The sequence below is a fragment of the Corvus hawaiiensis genome, chromosome 4, assembly GCF_020740725.1.
Source record: "Corvus hawaiiensis isolate bCorHaw1 chromosome 4, bCorHaw1.pri.cur, whole genome shotgun sequence".
Taxonomy (NCBI): domain Eukaryota; kingdom Metazoa; phylum Chordata; class Aves; order Passeriformes; family Corvidae; genus Corvus; species Corvus hawaiiensis.
In genome coordinates this window covers 20983500-20999718 of record NC_063216.1, presented here as the reverse complement: position 1 = coordinate 20999718, position 16219 = coordinate 20983500, and the positions used below count along the sequence as shown (strand labels likewise).

Genomic DNA, 16219 nt, shown 5'->3' with positions numbered 1-16219 from the left:
CTGATGAACCTGAAGCACAGGACTAACCCCTTCGCCAAGACATTTGCAGAACTAAGCAGAAAATACAGGCTTCCTGCTCCATACTTAAAATGAAAGCTGAAGTAAATCCCTTAAGAGGGTGATGCTGACCTCCAAATTGCTTCTTCCAGTTGCAGGGAATCTTACACTTCTGAGTCTTGGTGGTTTGTTTGCACTCGGCGCCAGTGCGAGTGCCCTCACGCGTCCCCAGGCCACAGTCACCACTGGTAGGCACACAGACGCTCCACTGCCATTCCCCACAGTCAGACTTCTTCGCCTTTTTCTCTGGATGGAGACAAGGAACCAAGCAAGAGAAGTGGTCAGTACCCAGTGCATATGGAGATGTTCTCTAAACTGAATCAAAGTAACAGCACCTGGAAGGGTGAATAAGCAATAATTTGTAACACAATTGGGTTAAAAGCAAAAGGTCTGACATGGTCTTCTCAGTTCTGCAGAGACAAGTCAGCCCCTTTGAGTCCAATGATGATCATTGGATCATCACTCAAACTCAGCCCCACTGACATGTTTCCTAGTCCTCCTGGATATTCTCAAGTGGATTCTCATCTTCAGAAATCTAAAAACCCACAAGTATCTCTGACCAAAACATGCAGGAGGGCTCTCACTCAGAAAGGACACTCCTCTGTCTCCAGTATATCCTCAGTTCCAGCTGAAGCACTGTACACCAAACAATGAGAAATGTATGTGCTGACGTTGTGTATCACAGGATTTGAGCACCTTCAGGGAACAGCTGGGGGATGCTAACTTTTGATTTGCTATACCATGTCACATTTTATATCAGAATATGAACAAAACTTCAAAGACAAAGGAGCTACACGGAGAAGTGTATTCAAAGTGCTGTTAATTCAGGTGGGTTTGTTGCTCAGGGACAAATGTAAGGATCATGATTTTATTTAGATCCTTAAGCCCAAGTCTTATGAGAAAAGACAGCAATGTTATCAGACCCAAGGGCTCACAAATATAATTACTTAGGCCCCTAAAATATCACAACATACTTAAATACTAAATATACTTATAAAAAATTATTTTTCTTCTAGGTCTTGCATGTTTATGCTACCCTTTTCTCATTATTTCCACAAAGTTAAAATGGTTAAAAAGTTCCTTTCTTTTTACTGGGAACACTAATTCTGATAGATTTGCAGTTCATGTTATCTGGTGTATAAGTAGCCTGAAAATAATAAGACCTTAAGAAAAACACCAAAAAATATGTTTTTTAAAAAATGTCAAAACTAAGTTTGACAGATATGAATTTTCCACCCCAGGCTGGCTTCTCCTATAATGAGGTCTGAGTTCATCACTGACAGAAAGCAAGTACTGCTGGATGTCTGGCTGTCTGTGCAACAGCGAGTTAGTACAATTCTTTGTCAGGGGATTTCCACATCACACAGCATCAGTGTAGCACTGTCATTTATAACACTGAACGAGTGATATAACTGCTCTTTCACCACTCCTGTTTGCTTCTCCCTAAGTCAAGCATGAAACTACTCACGGAGCACATTTTAAGCTGCTTTGCAATATGCAGTGTGTGATAAACCAAGGACTCCAGCCTCTGGGGCTGTCAAGCTTCCACTTGACATGGAAACCAATTTCTGTTTCCCTGTTTAACACAGAACACATCACAGCCACAAATCCTGCCCTAATGTCAAAAGGTTAACAAATGACCTGAATTTCATAACAAAACCAGAAGCATTTGACATTCTCCCACACATGCTATCTATCTTGGGGATTAACTCCGAATTAGACTGGACCTTACCTGGTTTCTCTTTCTTGCCAGCCTCAGTGGTACCCACGGTGGCCAGAATGAAAATAAGTGCCAGGAGGGCAGCTGTGAACATTCGACGTTGCTGTTGTTGCTGTTGCATTCTGCAGATCAGTATCAGAGAGGAAAAAAATGGTTAGTGAGACTGTAAAAAGTGGGACTCCAACTAAAGCATTTTTGGGAAGCTCTGCTTCAGGACCACAAGACACAAGCAGGTCACACATAATTAGCTATTGCAAGAATGGGCAATTATCTTCATTCCAGAGAGAATACGGAGATTTTTAACTGTTTTCCAGCCTGTGTACCAAATCCCTGATCTACATCACTGATGTTATTGGATGAGTTTTGCCATGGGAAGTTCTGTAACTATTGCTTGTCTTCTAGAAACTTGCTAGAGAAATCAAGGATCCTGACAGGTCTGGAACTTCCCTCTTCTTTTCTGACCTCTGGCTGTGTAAAAATAAGCAAAACATGCAATTCATTCTTCGGTTTACCAATTCATATGAAGCAGGGAATACTCTACTGTCCACCTTGCAAGGGTTCAAGTTCTTACTAGGCTTAATTGACATCTGAAAAGAGCTTCTTTCACAAAAACTTACATAGGTGAGATGTGATGCATTATCTTAATTGTCATTGGCATGTTGCTACTTACTTCTTCCTTCCCCTCCAATTAGTGTCTCTTCATAATATAAATTAAGCTAATTGTTTGATATGCAAAGTAGGCACAGAGATAGGACTTGCACACACTGCTAGAGGCTATCCACAGCATGCTAATGAACCCAGAATCTGGATTTGGGAAGCAAATATTCAAATACAAAAAAGGCATTAAATACATTTGCTTGGGGGTGAAGCATCAGTCACTAACCAGTCACCAAAAGCCATTCTGAGCTTTTCCTTTTCCATTCCTATGATTTGCATTGTCTCATTTTGGCACTGTTTATCAGAACACAGGGCCTTCAATATATATGTTAAAAATAAGCAACCTCTCCCTTTCCAAGGGACATCTCTCCAGTAGGCAGCCAGGTACCAAGATAGAGATTGCTTGGATGAAAGGAAGGTTTCTCCAATTTTACTTTTTTTTTTGGTTTTTTTTCTTCAAACCAGGACCCACGATGTTCATGTTACACCAGCCTTCAGAGGAGGTGTAAGAGTGCCACTAAGATGGCCTTTAAAACTCAGCTAGACTGATATTTACAGAGAGTTGAATGGCAGCCTGATCTCATTTGCTGAGCACACCAACCTTAGAGGAGAAATGTTTCTCAACATGAACAAAGAACAAAATGTATTTGAAATTTAATTTGGCACTCCTCAGTATTCTCTGCTGGCAACCTCTTGCTCAAATGCAACGTAATTATAACTGACATGGAAAACATGAGAGGAATCCCAAACACAGAGACTTTCAAGTATCTGGCTTTAATATCATTCTAGAAGTCAGATGAGACAACTTAATAGGTCTATTGAAATAAAGTTTATTTGAAGACTACAAGAGACCTGGCATTCAAATGTCTGAAAGAGCTGTCATTAGCACCAGTTTCATTTACTTCAAAAGAAAGTATCATTTCCCTTCAAAAAGAAAGGACCACCATTGTTTCCAGCAAACTCAAACAGAGCCCAGAGTAAGCACATGAGTTGCCAGAGAGCTCAGGTTTGTTTTTCCCTTTCTTCTGCTACACGTTTCCACTCAGAGACTCTCAGGTTTCACAGAAAATTAATTAAATAAATAAAATCGATATACAAATTAATAAATACATTAAATAAGCAATTAAAAACTAAATATGCAACCTGCCTTTTAGCTCAGCTTACTTCAAACTGCTTTTCCGTAATCAAACGAGCACCTCTTCTATGTGGAAAGGCTGAGAGAATTGTGTTTGTTCAGCCTGAAAAAGAGAAGGCTTTGGGGTGACCTAATTGCAGCCTTCCACTGCCTGAAGGGAGGTCCCAAGAAAGATGAAGAGAGACCTTCTACGAGAGTATGTAGTGACAGAACAAAGAGGAATGAATTCAAAATGAGAGTAGGGTTAGATTAGATATTAGGAATATCTAATTCCCACCTGTGAGAGTGGTGAAGCACTGGAACAGGTTACCCTGTTGAAGAAAGCTGTGGAAGCCTCATCCCTGGAAGTGTTCAAGGCCAGGTTGGAAGGAGCTCTGAGCAACCTGGTCTAGTGAAAAGTGTCCCTACCTACGGCAGGGGGGTGGAATTAGATGATCCTTAAGGTCCCTTCCAACACAAACCGTTTTATGATTCAAACACAGTTGCATACTATTAAAAAAATCAAACTCCACACCCAGTCCCTCGTCCCTTTCCTTTGGGGGAGCTTCCCCACCAGTAACACTGCATATCACCTAACATCCCATTTTCACTATAATTTGTCTTCTCACTTCATCTCTGCCAATCAACTCACCAGAATCCTTTGTTGAAGGAGAGAGTTAAGTGCTTTCATGGAAACACATGTGGACTAAGATACAAATACTTTCATAATCTCAAGTCACTGCCTGCGGGTGTCAGAAGCTGAAGCAAAGGAGCACTCACTAGTGGTTTTACTCTAGAGGATGCCACCAAATACAAGAGATGGCCAAAGGTATGGGGCTGCCTCCAAATCTTTGCTGCCCACGCCAGGGACCTGGGATGTGGTCACACATACCCCAGAGGCTGCTGGGAGCCACTGCTGGCAGCCACTGGGAGTCATGGATAACTATTACTAGGGAAGCTGCCTCATATTAAGTTGAAAGGAACTCAAATTTAAATCTGAGTGACATTCTTTTCAGCAAAAAAATGGGAGAAATAGTTGGGTTTTGGAGTTTGAAACATTTCAGAAGTCTATAAACAAAACCCCACAGAGCCTTAATACAGCATGTTTTCCTAAGACTCAAGACTTCCCTACAGCCAAAACACTTGTCAAATGCTTGATGCAAACACTAAACCTGCAGAGATGTAGATATTTTGTCTCTCTGCAGAGACCCAGGCTGCTCCCTGAAGTGCCTTTCCTATACCAACACGTGAAAAGCTATGTTGTACAAATGGAGGCCTTGCCTCACAACACACCAACACCTCAAATTTGATGAAACCAGTAGACCACAGAAAGCCATCTATCTGTTTTGCACATGGTAACAGCAAAGGTGGGTGCTCTCACAAAATTACAAACAGCCCATATGTAGTACTCATGAAATAGTAGGTATTTTTTTCAAAAGGCCAGAAAATTTCATCTACCAACAAGTATTTGACTCCAATCTTCAGTTTTTCTTGCAAATATTTCAGTTGGCAGTTAAAAGATAGACTAAGATAAAAACTCACCAGACCGGACTTCTTTCTGCAAACAATATATTCTACTGAAAATAACTTTGTCCTTTTTGGTTTACTTTTTCAAAATTCAAAGGTGACAGTTTTTCCTTTTTATTAGATTCTTTGATAATGTTTCCTGTTCAACCTTTGATTTAAAGAACTGCCAAAACTTCTAATGAAAATGAAATAAAAAGTGTTACACTACATACAAAATGGACTGCTCCTGGATATTTTGATTTTTGTAATGAGTCTTCTGGCTACACCAATGGTAACAAGTAAATCACGTGCCACGAAAGGAAAGCATCTCTAAAATCATGTATGACAGACCCTAAACAGAGGAAGGTAGCAGCATTTAAACAAATGGCAGTGGTGTTCACAACCACGGAAAGACAAAGATAAAAGTGAAAGAAAGAAAAGAGATATTTGGGGTTGGGGCTGCTACAGGAAACTTCAGAAGATAGAAAAGGTGCAGAGAGAGAAAGAGAGCTTAGAACATTTTAGATGGGAAGTTGGAACAACATGAGGAAAAGAGAGGAGTAATCATGTAAAGAGCACCAAAACAGGAAAGAGAGAAGAGAGAAGTAGTTAATGATAGTTAAACACTAAAAGAGAGAGAGTAAAAAAATCATGAAGTGTATAATGAAGTGAAATTGAAGACCAACTGAGATACACCACAGCAAGTAGCTTCTTGCAGCAAAAACAAGGCATAGGAATTACTTCAGTCTTACAGTTGATTTCACAGTCAATCTCTGCTTGGGAGTAAAAATGAAAGGAAAATTAAAAAATGGCAGGCAATCAGAGAATTAATGACTTCATCAACCATCCATCCATGGTTTCAATTACACGTTGAGCCCCAGAAAGAGAATCAAGCAGAAGTCACTCTATGGCTGCAGTTTAAGCACCTTCTGAGCAGAGCTTGAGCCTCCCACTCTAAATCCCACACTACCCACAACCTGATTTTACAATCCCACTCAAATGGGTCGCCCAAGGCAGCACAGGCATTTCCATGCTGTGCTTCTCAGACCTCTGGATCTCTGTTAGTGCAAGTCAAGCTTGCCAGAGTGGCTCTATCTGCACTCACACAGGTATTCACACCCAGGTACTCCTGAACCTGAACAAGTCTTTCCCAAACACAAGCATTCAGAAAAAAGCAGATAATTTCAGATGAAGCTGTATCCGTGAGCCAGTGTTTATTTTTCCTAGCCTGACTGAAGCTGGCATATGCAGCACATCCCAGGATCACATATGCCTTTTGCAGGTGCCTTTTTTTGCTGTTAATAACTTTCATGCACAAGACCTTCACTTCATCTGTTCTTTCCAAAGCAACTGGCAAGGTCCCAGATTATAGAAGCTAGTATTTTATTATTAGTCCATATGAGTGCAAACTACCACTCTGAACAATCAGGTTTTCTCACGTGACTTAACCTGCCCATATCCTCCAGCTCTTCCAGTATAATGTGCCAAACACCAGCTGTGTTGATGATACTGTTAAGCTGTATGTAAAGCAATACTGAAGGTATTGCCATTGCTAATGATGGGCCACAGGCTTTGTAGTGAGTTTGCCAGGGCTCTGGACCAAGGCTTGTCAAGGTTTGCCCTTTCTGAGCATTCCCTGGCCTGTCCACAGCTTTGTCACATTTGCTTTAGCTGCAACAGCATTTTTTCTAATTGACCAACCGGCTATGGCTGATTTGATTTAGTTTTCTTTGTCATTGTATGGAGCCACACAGGTTTTACAACCCTATTATAATAATGTACTATAAGGAAATGCAGGGCTGGTATGTTAGCAAAAGCCCTGGGAAGTGGAGACACAGGATGCATTGTAGAGGAGTACAGATATGGAAGATATGAGATGGGGCACTGGCTTGACAGTGGAGACACAAACACTTGCTATAAACAATTGTCCCAAGGTCAGATAAAAAAAAACAGACATGGATCTGGACAAAACTGGATATAGGGGTAAGAAAGAGAAAGCAGAAATAGTTTCCAATATACCTAAAAGGTGTAAACTCTAGGAAGTTTGGATATAACATGACTGCAGACAAAAGAAAAAAGAGAGAACAGCATCAAAGTGTGCTAGCAAACAAAAAAACCAACCCCAGGTTGATCCTCAAGCAAGGAAAAAGAAACCAGCAACATGAACATCCTCCTGGCCAAGGACCCCAGATGATGACAGGTCACCACAACCACCACAATGAAATCACCAACCTGGGGGCCAAGAAGAGCTGGGGAAGGGTCAGTATAACATCAGGAAAAGCAGCTGAATCTAAGTCTGTGTGTAACAATTTTAACTGTGGAGTGGTGGTAGCATTGTTGTTAACATTACTGTAACACCTGCATAGATAGAATTTTTCTCTGCAGTAATTACACCCGCACTAATAACAATCCTTGGATTAGATCATTAAGATTTAAATTATACGAACAATAAATCTTTGGCTCAATATAACTATCTAAGAAAAGGTATGGTTCCTCTTTTGCAGTAAACAATATTTTGAGCATAGCTATGACTCCCAGCTTCACACACTATTATTTTCATCCCATGACCAAGAATAAAAATGAATCCCAGGTGCAGACTTAAGAAGTTCCTACAACCCATTATTTTTCTTCAAAACACTGCTCATTTTAAGTCCTCCTTAAACTCCTTGTCCACGTTAGAACTAACTTTTGCATTAATCCTTCTTTTTTCCTGCTTGAATGAATAATTTCTCATCAAGTCCCACAACAAATACTTTAATAAATTACAGTTTGATTAGTGCCAGATTAATCACATCTACAAAATCAGTTTTTAAATGAGCTAGTTTGGGACATCAGTCTCCTTTTGGTAAACACATGCTGTGTTTAATGAAATTTAATATTTAACTGCACTTCTTAAATTATTCTCTTATTCAAAATCTGCTCTACTTTGCAGTCCATTGAGGGCAGATGAATATGTCTGCAGCTACCTGGATGTGCTTCTTTCCCCCTTCTTAAATGTAAATATTTTATTTGCTAAGCTGCAGTCAGGAACAACAGCAGGAAATAAAATTTGATCCATGGTTTAATGGTCTTAATGAATCTGAAATGTCAAATGCCATTTTTACAGTACTCAGAGATGGAAACACAAGTTTTCTCTGTAAAAGAGAAATTAAGAGCAATTGGCTCTTGGGAGTTTTACTTCAGAAACACTTGAAGAATCTTTTGCTTCTCCAAGTCTTTATCTCATTCACCACGTGGTACATGCCCCTGCATCCTACCTGATCTCCCATATAGAAAACTGAGGCAAATGCTCACATGCTTCTGGATCTAGACCTTTATGAACCATAATCTTCCAACTGTAACGTGTTCCCTCTTCCTTCACACACATACACATTTTCTTTGTTGTCTTTATTTGCACTACTAGGGAAATAAAAATCTAGATTTCCTTTTCATTTCCCTTCCAAGATTTAAGCCACCTTATTTTTTGGTGAGTCTCAGCAATCTTCCACTTCTGGACTTTCCAGACACTACTTTATAGGATGATCACTACCATTTTTTCAAATTTCTGCAAGCTCATAATAGCACTTCAGTGGGTTGATCCCCAGTTAGACATGGAATTCCTCTCTACAGCGTTTTTCCCCACTCCTTTTCTAGAGGAATTTTTTTGCTATTTTAATACAAATAAATTTGAATCAGTCCTTTATTTAAAAACTTGCATTAGTCCAACATACATCACTAGTTTACTTAATTTCACAAATGCCAACTTTTAAAACTTTAATCAGAATCCATGTTCATGCTCCTATGCAACATAAAGCAAATCAACTTAACACTTGATACAAGTGGGTATTTTCAAGAATAAGCTTTAAGATGAGATACAAGGTTATACTGAATTAAATTCTAAAATACTTCAACTTTTTATACTCCTGTGGTAGGTAGTGAAGAAATCACATCCACAAATAAATAGTCCCTATTCCTATTAGTCCCATTTACCTTCTAATTTAAGTTGTGAAAGATAAACCCTTCTGTAATGAAAGATCTCTTTCTATTCTACCCATGCATAATTACACAAGGACTTCTAACTAAAGTTATCCACATCCAACTTTGGGATGACACAAAGCTAGTAGATGTTTTTCCATACTCCTCCAAGATAAAGTTCATATGACTCAAAATTATCTTATGTATCATAGACTCATAGAACATGCTGAGTTGGAAAAGACTCATCAGGATCATAAAGTCCAGCTCCTGGCCCTTCACAGGACACCCCAAGAATCACACCGTGTGCCTGAGGGCATTGCCCTAACACTCCTTGAGTTCTGTCAGGCTTGGTGCTGACACCACCTCCCTGGGGAGCCTGCTCCAGTGCCCAACCACCCTCTGGGTGAAAAACTTCCTCCTGATCATCCAACGTGAACCTCTTCCAACCAACTTCAGGCTGTTTCCTCGAGTCCTGTCCCTGATCATGAGAGTGAAGAGAAGCAGTATCTGCCCCTCCACTTCCCCTCACTGAAGACCACAAAGAAGTTTCTCCTCAGTCTCTTCTCCAGGCTGAACAAAGTACACCAAGAGCTTGCTTTTATTTATTTAGTGCATATCATTCAATTCCAGCTGTATTTCCTTTGCTATGGTTTCTCTATTTTCTGAATGTTTTCTGGACTTTCTGTCAACCAGCCATGACTACCATTACAGAGTGTGTGGGGGCTAACCCAATAATTTTCATTTACAAGTACTACACCTCTTTCTCCAATTAATTTCCCAGGCTGTCTGCACCTGATATTTCTCGCTGTTCTCACCCAAATGTCTTTCAGGTTCCAACTTCTCCTTAACTGCTTTCCACCCGGACTACTGTGGTTCACAGTTTAATTTAGTTCTTTGTCTTGTCTACCCTGTCATTGTAGTTTCATTCCTTTATCCAATGCAAAGTCTTCATTCACCTTACTTTTCCTTTCCTGAGAACAAAAAGTAGACAAAGACATCACCTCCATTACTCTGTATACTTTCTCAAGAGTAAAGATCACGAAACTCTTCTCAGAGCATAAAATCTTGAGCCAACTTGCTGCCCTTCATCATTTCATTGCACCTTCATGGACCGGAGAAATGCTGTGTTAATTTCAAACTATTACTATATTACTATAGCCTTAGTGGTCTAAGCCTAAGACTGAGCCAAGATTTAAAGAAAGAACAAACCCTTAATTATAATAACTGACTGTTCAGCCAAATGGTCTCTCTCTGGCTGAAAAACCATGTCCTAATCTCATTTATAACAATAGTGATCTTTCAGAATGGTTTTGTTAAAGAAAACCTACTAGGATAATGATGAAACAGTGAGTTTTCTTCTTTGGACAAATTAAGTAATTAAATTATATTTTACACTTGGGAGGGTAGGGGTGAGTGGGTTGGCCAGTGTATCAAAAACTCCCCAATATTCATTCAGAGACCTGCAGCCACTGCAATTTTGCCCAAAGTAATGAAACTTCGGCAGTTCCATCAGTAACACCAAACAGCGGATGTCAGTACTCTGAGCCTGTGTGCTAACAAGATGGTCCAAAGCCATGCTGGAAACCAAAAATAAGCTCCCTGCATTTCAGCCCAGGAGCAGAGCCAGCATCCCAGCAACAGCCCTTCAGGTCCCCATTTCAAAACACACAACCCAGTGCAGCTGACTGGTTGTCCTGTCTGGCAAAATAGCAAGAGAAGCAGGGAGTTTCAACTAGCAGGCACTTTTCTGCTTTTCTTTTTTCCTTCCTCTGCTTTGCTTCCATTTGGGGTATAGAGAGGGGCCACCACACGTGGAAGCAGCTCCAGAAATGCTCTCCCTCCATGAGGGAGGGGAAAAGCTGGCACGCAGCAGCTGAGAGGGAAGAGGCAATTGCTTCAAGGTGAGCCAGAGCTGGAAGGAGTTGGGTAAGCAGCAATTTATTCTGCAGTACAGTGGCAAATTTGAAAAACATAAAATTGAGTGTAACTATCTGTTTGTGGCTACAGATCAGCCAGAGGGAAGTGAGAAAGCTCTAGAAGGCTGAAATTATATATGGCAAACTTTCTGTATTTTTTAAACTAGCATTTATGCTCAGCTGTAGCACAGGGTACCATAATAACAAACCAGAATTAAACAGTTAGCTAAAAAGGAACAAAAAAATCATAGCATGACCCTTCTGATAAGCCCAAGTCAAATGCTTAATTTCAAAAATTGCAGTGTGCAGCTCAGGGACAACACTTTTCAACATGTAACCAATTCTATGTTCTCTTTTCAACATGGACATTATTAAGGGCCAGAAAAATGAGCAATGAGGTCAGTGAGCTCATAGGAAGAAGTCAGGAACCAAGGGTTACATGACTGAAGAAAATTATTAACATGCAAACAAAAAAAAAAAAAAAAAAATCAAAAAAACAATGACCTATTAACACATCCCATCTAGCTTTGTTCAAGTAAATAAGCTAAAGTAATCAGTTAAGTTGTGGATAACCGTTCCCCTAGCCTTTGATATTTGCTTAGCATATTTGTCTCTCACATCAGGCTAAGGCAAACACACATACCATGGATATTTTATATTTCTAGTTCCCCAGACATAAATTAATAGTCCAAGTTGATAACAGATACCCCTAATATATGAATTCTGCCTTTAAATGCTGAGCATAATTTAGACTGGTGTAAGACTCAAGGAAATGGATGGTACAAACAAATACAGAAGGAACATTTCTTTCATTTTTCCAAAATGTTTTGCCAAAATTGAAGTGTTTCATGGGAGAACATCAATTTCCACAGGATGGCAAGTCTTTGAAAGCATTCTTGTGAATTAAAATAAATTTATGTGCATTTTTATCAGCTCACTACTATACAACTGCATTCCCTTCCATTAAAAACATCATTTTACACAAGCTACACAGAGGATCCTACTGCTTCTCATAAGCAGACTCTACAGATACTTCTGCAACATGACATCCAAACTACAAATCTGAACTTCTGTTTGGACTTCTCATTAGCCAGCTCTCTCTCTCAGGGAGCACCAACAACTGTGCAATTCCTTTATTGCAAGTTTTAAGCAAAATTTTGCCAAACCAAGTCACTATAAGTCTTTATCTGATCACAGAAGAATGAATCAGTAATAAAAGGTGTCATTTTGGGTGTCGAATTTTAGCGTTCACGCAGTACAGTTGTGAACGAGATATAATGGTAGCAAATAATTTCTTCCTTGAAGGAAAAGTGTAGTAAGTGGAAACATAGTGCAAAACAAACACAACAGGCGGTAGTGATGGTTAAATGGCCAAAGAATTAAAAATCTAGTGAAGATGGCCAAAACTTTCAAGGGGATTAAAAATTTTATGCTTCTCTCTTTCCAGACCTCCAACATGAGATTTTTAAAAAGTGGGGGTTTTTTTCAGAAAGCCTAGGGAACACATCTAATATTTCTAAACAATAATACTTGAGGAGGGGGAAAAAAAACGAAGACAACCTAGCAACAAAAAACCCCATTCAATACCATAAAGTGATGTTAAGAAAACAGCTATGTCTATAAAGGGAAGAAAAAACATGCTGTGCTTTCAAAATAAGTATTACACTTATTTCATGTACAAGGGGTGGTTGCTATTTTTTATGTTGGTCCCCAGTGAGTGTACAGAGATCATTTTTTTAGCCCTGGTCTTCAAATACTGTCTTAGAAATGAGATTTTTAAAATGAACATTGCTGTTGAAATCAGTTTCCTCTCATTCGCCAAGCTCGTATTTTGTTCTCATCCACAACACACACATTTTCTTCCTCTCTTTTGCTTTGTGGGCCTGAGCAAGTCTGGGCTCTGAACTGATAACTAATATTGACCTCTGCAACTGCCTCTTCTATTAACCTTCACTCTCACTGCTCCAGCTGAGAGGCTGAAGAAACAAAACAAAAACCCTAACCAAAGCAACTCATATTTCAGTTCATTCTACTATATTTCCAGATCTTAACTGAAAAAGACGTTTCAAGCCACTTGTTACTGCAATTTTCTCTCCTCCCTGCTCTTTCCACAACAATCACAGCTGCTGTCTCAGTACCAATGAAATCACAGTTGGTTTCTTAGACATTCAGTTCTCCAGGGCTAAAGATAAGATTAAACGCTCCTGGATCTGATCACCAGGAAGACCACAGGAGACTGACCTCCTTTCCCTCCAAAGGTTTTCGCTTCAGTGTTAGCGAGGCCAGACTTGTGACTGAACTCTCTCATGCATCCTCTGCATCACTGTTTCTCTCCTTGTGTTGTGGCCACGAGTACCACAATGACTGGTAAACCCCCTCTCTCTATTCTCTTTCAACTCTGCTCCCCCAAGGTGCAAAAGATATAATTACTTGAGGATAGCAGCGGGAAAACAGTATTCTTTCTGCCTCTTTTCCCACCCCAAACTAGCCAGTGGCTCTGCTTTACCTAATGATCTTCTGGTTGCCTGAGATTGTTAAAACACAAAGAATTTTCTCATGGTTTTTCAAAGCCTCTGACCAGATCCCAACTACTCCACTACCACGACACTACAAGACCAGAAAAGGGCAAATAAATACTATTACAGAGAGCATTCTGGTATAAAGAATATTGCTGACACCTACTTGGCTCCCTAATGTGTTTTCATCTACCAGAGATTAATTTGAGTACTCTTAACTGTTAGAGTAAGGAGCAGCATATTCCCATCCACTTGCTAAACAGAGGCAGAAAAGAGTTTCTCATTGTCCCTGTCTATCCAAGAGTAAGTTTTCTTCACTCATATAAACTCATTCACTGAAACAGAGCACGTTTATGAAGCCTCATTTTCCTGTCCATTGCAGTTGTAACACTGTCCTATGGGTATCACAGGAAGGAAAAAGAAAAGGAGTGATCAAGGAGTACAACTGTTTTTGTAACTGGGTGCAGAGCCAAAGATTATTACTACTACTGTGAGGACAAAAACTGTGTGCAGATATATTTTATATTTTGGTGTCACCACAGTCCCAGTGGTCACACCACCATTGTGAATGAATCATGGTTTGAGAGCTGGTTAAGCTGACATGATTTGCATAATGAACAGCTGTACTGTACAAGCCAAACAGATGCCTCCACTATATTTTCATTTTCTCCCTCTGCCCCAATGAAGACATTTTCAGCTCAATGGCAGTAGGCAAATCACAGCATCTGTCACTCTCCTCACTTCTGCATCTATGAAACAGGGATAATAGCACTTGCCTCCTTTAAAAGAACACTGAGAAACCCATAATAAAAATGATTATGTGAAGAGGGGATAATTTTATTATCCAGCATCAGCTGCAGCTTGCTCTACTTTCCTGCATCTCATGCCTCCATGGTTCCAGGTTTTGAGCAGGCTAGCCAGACTCCCCCAAGCAGAGGAGAGCAGCAGGAACACTGTGCAACTCCCAGTGGCTCAGCATGTTGCTAAAGGAAAGCTGCCAGACTCAGCAGAACCCCCTCATCTTTGATAACTACCTTTCAGCAAAAGTAAACAAATTTTGGCAAATACCCGAGTTTTGATTTGTCTGAGATGACTGTCGGGTTGGAGAATTTTTATTGGTTTTTTTTTTTTTTTTTTTTTACTTCAAATCAGGCTCTGGGAAATACTCCATACTCATAAAGAAAATAATCCATCTTTTTTCTTGTATTCATTATGACTCCATCCCCTTTGCTGTCTGTCCCTTCAGATGACATTCCAAAATATGCAGTACAATAAGACAACTATCTAAGCTGAAAGCAAAGGGCCTCTCACCAATGCCCCCTGTTAATCTTTCCAAGGGACTCCATTTATACTTTTTTTCAGAAAAAATGTCTCTTTGCTTCAAGTGACAAATCTCAGGGCATTGGGACAGCTGTGCAAAAATGAATTAGGAAAAAAATTAAATAAACTGAAACAAAGGCTATGTGAAAGGAAATCTGTGTTTTAGCCTTGTTGTGACACAGGACTAGAATGTGTTTTTAAATCCTTCTCTTCCAAAAACAGTGAGCAGAGGGCAGCAGTTGTGTATGAGTATGTGTTATCTCATCTTTGCCAGTCAGCAAATAGCATCTCCAACACTCATATACCCTCCAGTGTGACACCAGCCAGCAAATAAAGACAAAAGCCCACACCTCATGTTCTGCAATTAATTCATAGAAACATAGAATATTTTAGGTTGGAAAACGTCTTTAAGATCATCAAGTTCAACCATTAACCTAGACTGCCAAGACCACCACTAATCCATGTCTCTCAGTGTCACATCTTCACGTTACAGGGATGATGACTCAACCCCTTCCCTGGGCAGCCTGTTCCAGTGCTTGACAGCCCCTTCAGTGAAGAAATATTTCATAGTATTCAATCTAAACCTGCTCCTGGTGCAACTTGAGGCCATTTCTGCTCATCCTATCACCTGTTAACTCAGGAAAAGAGACTGACCCAGACCTCGCTACAACCTCCTGTCAGGTACTTCCCAGCCCTTCCCACTTAGCTAGAAGTTAGGAACTGCCTCACTTATTCCAGAGCAATTTAGCAACCACTTAAGCTGGACCCTCCCTTGAACTCATGAAAGAACATTCACCATAGCATTTAACAGTAGCAAAAAAGAGTTGGGATGCACTGCCATTCCCTTTCCAGTTACTGGAGACTGGCCAACGCTCACCATGACCATATCAGGGCTAGCAAGGAACAACCTTTCAACAGCTGCAGTGCAGCAGCTTTAGGCTGTTCACTGATGGTGTCAGCACCAGAAAGTAGTGCCTCCATCCGTGGGAGATTGTCCTGCAAACAAGCAAGCCAGTGGAAGAAAGGAAAGTACAATCACCCTCACTTGGCAGAACAGAAACTGAGGTTTATAGACATAAATCAACTTGCTTGTAATTATCAAAAAAATGCGTGTGACAGAGAGAACTTTTTTCAGAGAAAATAGTCTTTCACCTTAAAGAGAAAAACATCCTAGACAGAAAATCCCACTTTCAAATATGCCCAGGAAGACAGAGTTGTCCCTGTCCAGTCTCTTCCCTTATAGGAATAAGTTTCATTTTTCTATCCAAGGTAAAAAAGGTCAAACAATACTGCACCTATATCATTTCAGGTGGTAGGACATGAAGTTGTACAGCATGCAACACACCTGAGGTGTGACTTCAGTGCAGCCTTTTTGGCTTTTAGACTGTTGAGCTTTTTTTTTACTTTCCATAAAAATCTTTCCATTCTGGAAATCAGTACAGAGCTGCATACTTGCAGG

General features: G+C 40.1%; 1 protein-coding gene across 1 annotated transcript in view; it reads right to left on the bottom strand.

The window, feature by feature from the left end:
• PTN (pleiotrophin) overlaps positions 1-16219 on the bottom strand; it is a 77648-nt gene that overhangs the window by 22247 nt on the left and 39182 nt on the right. Inside the window, exons 2-3 of the mRNA XM_048300846.1 lie at positions 1790-1899; positions 130-303 (exon numbers count right to left, since the gene is read on the bottom strand). Of these exons, the coding sequence (XP_048156803.1) occupies positions 130-303; positions 1790-1898 (283 nt within the window). The 5' untranslated portion in view covers position 1899. The remainder of the gene's footprint in view (positions 1-129; positions 304-1789; positions 1900-16219) is intronic.